The sequence below is a fragment of the Phyllobates terribilis genome, unplaced genomic scaffold (genome assembly GCF_046119375.1).
Source record: "Phyllobates terribilis strain yellow unplaced genomic scaffold, ASM4611937v1 Scaffold_8__6_contigs__length_399053987, whole genome shotgun sequence".
NCBI classification, from domain to species: Eukaryota; Metazoa; Chordata; class Amphibia; order Anura; family Dendrobatidae; genus Phyllobates; species Phyllobates terribilis.
Window position 1 is genome coordinate 393,659,749 of NW_027362768.1, and position 7,689 is coordinate 393,667,437.

At 50.8% G+C, this 7,689-nt stretch overlaps 1 protein-coding gene across 1 annotated transcript in view; it reads right to left on the reverse strand.

Moving 5' to 3' along the window:
* Nucleotides 1-3,359, reverse strand: part of EMC3 (ER membrane protein complex subunit 3) — a 53,559-nt gene extending 50,200 nt beyond the window's left edge. The window contains exons 1-3 of the mRNA XM_073645215.1: nucleotides 3,193-3,359; nucleotides 675-732; nucleotides 217-310 (exon numbers count right to left, since the gene is read on the reverse strand). Of these exons, the coding sequence (XP_073501316.1) occupies nucleotides 217-310; nucleotides 675-732; nucleotides 3,193-3,347 (307 nt within the window). The 5' untranslated portion in view covers nucleotides 3,348-3,359. The remainder of the gene's footprint in view (nucleotides 1-216; nucleotides 311-674; nucleotides 733-3,192) is intronic.
* Between the last annotated feature and the right edge of the window lie 4,330 nt (nucleotides 3,360-7,689).

The window sequence follows — 7,689 nt, forward strand, 5'->3', positions numbered from 1 at the left end:
GTGATTTCCATTGATGATTTTTGGGTGATTTTGGTGTCAGCACATTCAGCTTCTACAGAACAAAGTATTCAATGAGAAGATTTCATTCATTCACATCTAGGAGGGGGGATTTCAGGGGTCCCTGTATTTTTTTGAGCAGCGTATATAATAATGAAGCGTAATGAAGTGTAAGATGTGGCCATGTGGGGTCTGCCAGGTACGGAGGAACATGCTCACCTGTCATGGGGGACGGGGGGACGACTTTCCTCTTGGTCTTTTTGAAGAATCCGTCTTCTGCGTTGTTGAAAAAAAACTTTCTCATAAGAAATGACTGAAAAGATAGAAGACGGTTATGTGTGCGCTGCCGGTGAGGGGGCGGCCGAAGGGGAAGCTAAAGGGGGAAGCTGGGGGGAAGATCGAGCTGGGGGGAAGATCGAGCTGGGGGGGAAGATCGAGCTGGGGGGAAGATCAAGCTGGGGGGGAAGATCGAGCTGGGGGGAAGATCAAGCTGGGGGGAAGATCAAGCTGGGGGGAAGATCGAGCTGGGGGGAAGATCGAGCTGGGGGGAAGATCGAGCTGGGGGGAAGATCGAGCTGGGGGGAAGATCGAGCTGGGGGGCAGCAGAGGATGAAGCTGGGGAGGCGAGGAGAGGGGGCCCGAGGAGAGAAGGCGAGGGGGCGCACGTCGTCTCTTACCTGCTTACTGAGGTATTTCCCATTCTCTCTGAGAATTCTGCTGCGAATCAGCACCTGACTGTAAAAAGAAAAAACGTCATCTGCAGCGGAGAGACGAGCGCCGGCAGCACAGAGAGAGAGAGAGAGACGAGCGCCGGCAGCACAGAGAGAGAGAGAGACGAGCGCCGGCAGCACAGAGAGAGAGAGAGACGAGCGCCGGCAGCACAGAGAGAGAGAGAGACGAGCGCCGGCAGCACAGAGAGAGAGAGAGACGAGCGCCGGCAGCACAGAGAGAGAGAGAGACGAGCGCCGGCAGCACAGAGAGAGAGAGAGACGAGCGCCGGCAGCACAGAGAGAGAGAGAGACGAGCGCCGGCAGCACAGAGAGAGAGAGAGACGAGCGCCGGCAGCAAAGAGAGAGAGAGAGACGAGCGCCGGCAGCAAAGAGAGAGAGAGAGACGAGCGCCGGCAGCACAGAGAGAGAGAGAGACGAGCGCCGGCAGCACAGAGAGAGAGAGAGACGAGCGCCGGCAGCACAGAGAGAGAGAGAGACGAGCGCCGGCAGCACAGAGAGAGAGAGAGACGAGCGCCGGCAGCACAGAGAGAGAGAGAGACGAGCGCCGGCAGCACAGAGAGAGAGAGAGACGAGCGCCGGCAGCACAGAGAGAGAGAGAGACGAGCGCCGGCAGCACAGAGAGAGACAGAGAGACGAGCGCCGGCAGCACAGAGAGAGACAGAGAGACGAGCGCCGGCAGCACAGAGAGAGAGAGACGAGCGCCGGCAGCACAGAGAGAGAGAGAGACGAGCGCCGGCAGCACAGAGAGAGAGAGAGACGAGCGCCGGCAGCACAGAGAGAGAGAGAGAGACGAGCGCCGGCAGCACAGAGAGAGAGAGAGAGACGAGCGCCGGCAGCACAGAGAGAGAGAGAGAGACGAGCGCCGGCAGCACAGAGAGAGAGAGAGAGAGACGAGCGCCGGCAGCACAGAGAGAGAGAGAGAGAGACGAGCGCCGGCAGCACAGAGAGAGAGAGAGAGAGACGAGCGCCGGCAGCACAGAGAGAGAGAGAGAGACGAGCGCCGACAGCACAGAGAGAGAGAGACGAGCGCCGACAGCACAGAGAGAGAGAGACGAGCGCCGACAGCACAGAGAGAGAGACGAGCGCCGACAGCACAGAGAGAGAGAGACGAGCGCCGACAGCACAGAGAGAGAGAGAGAGACGAGCGCCGGCAGCACAGAGAGAGAGAGACGAGCGCCGACAGCACAGAGAGAGAGAGACGAGCGCCGGCAGCACAGAGAGAGAGAGAGACGAGCGCCGGCAGCACAGAGAGAGAGAGACGAGCGCCGGCAGCACAGAGAGAGAGACGAGCGCCGGCAGCACAGAGAGAGACGAGCGAGAGACGAGCGCCGGCAGCACAGAGAGAGACGAGCGCCGGCAGCACAGAGAGAGAGAGAGAGACGAGCGCCGGCAGCACAGAGAGAGACGAGCGCCGGCAGCACAGAGAGAGAGAGAGAGAGAGAGAGAGAGAGACGAGCGCCGGCAGCACAGAGAGAGACGAGCGCAGACAGCACAGAGAGAGAGAGAGAGAGACGAGCGCCGACAGCACAGAGAGAGAGAGAGAGACGAGCGCCGGCAGCACAGAGAGAGAGAGAGAGACGAGCGCCGGCAGCACAGAGAGAGAGAGACTAGCGCCGACAGCACAGAGAGAGAGAGACGAGCGCAGACAGCACAGAGAGAGAGAGACGAGCGCCGACAGCACAGAGAGAGAGAGAGACGAGCGCCGGCAGCACAGAGAGAGAGAGAGACGAGCGCCGGCAGCACAGAGAGAGAGAGAGACGAGTGCCGACAGCACAGAGAGAGAGAGACGAGCGCCGGCAGCACAGAGAGAGAGAGAGAGAGACGAGCGCCGGCAGCACAGAGAGAGAGAGAGAGAGACGAGCGCCGGCAGCACAGAGAGAGAGAGAGAGAGACGAGCGCCGGCAGCACAGAGAGAGAGAGAGAGACGAGCGCCGGCAGCACAGAGAGAGAGAGAGAGACGAGCGCCGGCAGCACAGAGAGAGAGAGACGAGCGCCGACAGCACAGAGAGAGAGAGACGAGCGCCGGCAGCACAGAGAGAGAGAGACGAGCGCCGGCAGCACAGAGAGAGAGAGACGAGCGCCGGCAGCACAGAGAGAGAGAGACGAGCGCCGGCAGCACAGAGAGAGAGAGACGAGCGCCGGCAGCACAGAGAGAGAGAGACGAGCGCCGACAGCACAGAGAGAGAGAGACGAGCGCCGGCAGCACAGAGAGAGAGAGAGAGACTAGCGCCGGCAGCACAGAGAGAGAGAGAGACGAGCGCCGGCAGCACAGAGAGAGAGAGAGAGAGAGAGAGAGAGACGAGCGCCGGCAGCACAGAGAGAGAGAGAGACGAGCGCCGGCAGCACAGAGAGAGAGAGACGAGCGCCGGCAGCACAGAGAGAGAGACGAGCGCTGGCAGCACAGAGAGAGAGACGAGCGCCGGCAGCGGAGATGTTGTCACCAGCAGGGGGCGACCTCTCGCACCTGTCGGACACCTGCTCCTGTGTCAGCTTCTTGTCGCTCTGCAGCAGGATGGAGACGTAGTGACGTATCATCCCAACAAAGAAAGTGATGAAGACGATGGGGAGCACGACCCACAGGCGGATATTAGAGTCCAGCAACAGCTCCGGCTCCGTCATCGTCACACAGAAGCCTGAGAGGAAGAGAAGGCAGCACGTTATATACAGACCGAGGGGGGGTGTAATAATGATATTATATCCCCTCACACCCCCCTCATTATATACAGACCGGGGGGGTGTAATAATGATATTATATCCCCTCACACCCCACTCATTATATACAGACCGGGGGGTGTAATAATGATATTATATCCCCTCACACCCCCCTCATATACAGACCGGGGGGTGTAATAATGATATTATATCCCCTCACACCCCACTCATTATATACAGACCGGGGGGTGTAATAATGATATTATATCCCCTCACACCCCCCTCATTATATACAGACCGGGGGGGTGTAATAATGATATTATATCCCCTCACACCCCCCTCATTATATACAGACTGGGGGGGTGTAATAATGATATTATATCCCCTCACACCCCCCTCATTATATACAGACCTGGGGGGGGGTGTAATAATGATATTATATCCACTCACACCCCCCTCATTATACACAGACCGGGGGGTGTAATAATGATATTATATCCCCTCACACCCCCCTCATTATATACAGACCTGGGGGGGGGTGTAATAATGATATTATATCCACTCACACCCCCCTCATTATATACAGACCGGTGGGTGTAATAATGATAGTATATCCCCTCACACCCCCCTCATTATATACAGACCTGGGGGGGGGTGTAATAATGATATTATATCCACTCACACCCCCCTCATTATATACAGACCGGGGGGGTGTAATAATGATATTATATCCCCTCACACCCCCCTCATTATATACAGACCGGGGGGGGTGTAATAATGATATTATATCCCCTCACACCCCCCTCATTATATACAGACCGGTGGGTGTAATAATGATAGTATATCCCCTCACACCCCCCTCATTATATACAGACCGGTGGGTGTAATAATGATATTATATCCCCTCACACCCCCCTCATTATATACAGACCGGGGGGGTGTAATAATGATATTATATCCCCTCACACCCCCCTCATTATATACAGACCGGTGGGTGTAATAATGATAGTATGTCCCCTCACACTCCCCTCATTATATACAGACCGGGGGGGGTGTAATAATGATATTATATCCTCTCACACCCCCCTCATTATATACAGACCGGGGGGGTGTAATAATGATATTATATCCCCTCACACCCCCCTCATTATATACAGACCGGGGGGGTGTAATAATGATATTATATCCCCTCACACCCCCCTCATTATATACAGACCGGGGGGGGTGTAATAATGATATTATATCCCCTCACACCCCCCTCATTATATACAGACTGAGGGGGTGTAATAATGATATTATATCCCCTCACACCCCGCTCATTATATACAGACCGGGGGGTGTAATAATGATATTATATCCTCTAACACCCCCCTCATTATATACAGACCGGGGGGTGTAATAATGATATTATATCCTCTCACACCCCCCTCATTATATACAGACCGGGGGGTGTAATAATGATATTATATCCCCTCACACCCCCCTCATTATATACAGACTGGGGGGGTGTAATAATGATATTATATCCCCTCACACCCCCCTCATTATATACAGACCGGGGGGTGTAATAATGATATTATATCCTCTCACACCCCCCTCATTATATACAGACCGGGGGGTGTAATAATGATATTACATCCCCTCACACCCCCCTCATTATATACAGACCGGGGGGTGTAATAATGATATTATATCCCCTCACACCCCCTCATTATATACATATATACAGACCGGGGGGTGTAATAATGATATTATATCCCCTCACACCCCCCTCATTATATACAGACCGGGGGGTGTAATAATGATATTACATCCCCTCACACCCCCCTCATTATATACAGACCAGGGGGGGTGTAATAATGATATTATATCCCCTCACACCCCCCTCATTATATACAGACTGAGGGGGTGTAATAATGATATTATATCCCCTCACACCCCCCTCATTATATACAGACCAGGGGGGGTGTAATAATGATATTATATCACCTCACCACACCCCCATTATATACAGACCAGGGGGTGTAATAATGATATTATATCCTCTCACACCCCCCTCATTATATACAGACTGAGGGGGTGTAATAATGATATTATATCCTCTCACACCCCCCCTCATTATATACAGACCAGGGGGTGTAATAATGATATTATATCCTCTCACACCCCCCTCATTATATACAGACTGAGGGGGTGTAATAATGATATTATATCCCCTCACACCCCCCTCATTATATACAGACCGAGGAGTGTAATAATGATATTATATCCCCTCACACCCCCCTCATTATATACAGACCGAGGAGTGTAATAAAGATATTATATCCCCTCACACCCCCCTCATTATATACAGACCGGGGGGTGTAATAATGATATTACATCCCCTCACACCCCCCTCATTATATACAGACCAGGGGGGTGTAATAATGATATTATATCCTCTCACACCCCCCCTCATTATATACAGACCAGGGGGTGTAATAATGATATTATATCCTCTCACACCCCCCTCATTATATACAGACCAGGGGGGTGTAATAATGATATTATATCCCCTCACACCCCCCTCATTATATACAGACCGGGGGGTGTAATAATGATATTATATCCCCTCACACCCCCCTCATTATATACAGACCAGGGGGGTGTAATAATGATATTATATCCCCTCACACCCCCCTCATTATATACAGACCGGGGGGTGTAATAATGATATTATATCCCCTCACACCCCCCTCATTATATACAGACCGGGGGGGTGTAATAATGATATTATATCACCTCACCACACCCCCATTATATACAGACCAGGGGGTGTAATAATGATATTATATCACCTCACCACACCCCCATTATATACAGACCAGGGGGTGTAATAATGATATTATATCACCTCACCACACCCCCATTATATACAGACCAGGGGGTGTAATAATGATATTATATCACCTCACCACACCCCCATTATATACAGACCAGGGGGTGTAATAATGATATTATATCACCTCACCACACCCCCATTATATACAGACCAGGGGGTGTAATAATGATATTATATCCCCTCACACCCCCCTCATTATATACAGACCGGGGGGGTGTAATAATGATATTATATCCCCTCACACCTCCCTCATTATATACAGACCAGGGGGGTGTAATAATGATATTATATCCTCCCACACCCCCCTCATTATATACAGACCAGGGGGGTGTAATAATGATATTATATCACCTCACCACACCTCCATTATATACAGACCAGGGGGTGTAATAATGATATTATATCACCTCACCAAACCCCCATTATATACAGACCAGGGGGTGTAATAATGATATTATATCACCTCACCACACCCCCATTATATACAGACCAGGGGGTGTAATAATGATATTATATCACCTCACCACACCTCCATTATATACAGACCAGGGGGTGTAATAATGATATTATATCACCTCACCACACCCCCATTATATACAGACCAGGGGGTGTAATAATGATATTATATCACCTCACCACACCCCCATTATATACAGACCAGGGGGTGTAATAATGATATTATATCACCTCACCACACCCCCATTATATACAGACCAGGGGGTGTAATAATGATATTATATCACCTCACCACACCCCCATTATATACAGACCAGGGGTGTAATAATGATATTATATCACCTCACCACACCTCCATTATATACAGACCAGGGGGTGTAATAATGATATTATATCCCCTCACACCTCCCTCATTATATACAGACCAGGGGGTGTAATAATGATATTATATCACCTCACCACACCCCCCTCATTATATACAGACCAGGGGGTGTAATAATGATATTATATCACCTCACCACACCCCCATTATATACAGACCAGGGGGTGTAATAATGATATTATATCACCTCACCACACCCCCATTATATACAGACCAGGGGGTGTAATAATGATATTATATCACCTCACCACACCCCCATTATATACAGACCAGGGGGTGTAATAATGATATTATATCACCTCACCACACCCCCATTATATACAGACCAGGGGGTGTAATAATGATATTATATCCCCTCACACCCCCTCATTATATACATATATACAGACCGGGGGGTGTAATAATGATATTATATCACCTCACCACACCCCCATTATATACAGACCAGGGGGTGTAATAATGATATTATATCACCTCACCACACCCCCATTATATACAGACCAGGGGGTGTAATAATGATATTATATCACCTCACCACACCCCCATTATATACAGACCAGGGGGTGTAATAATGATATTATATCACCTCA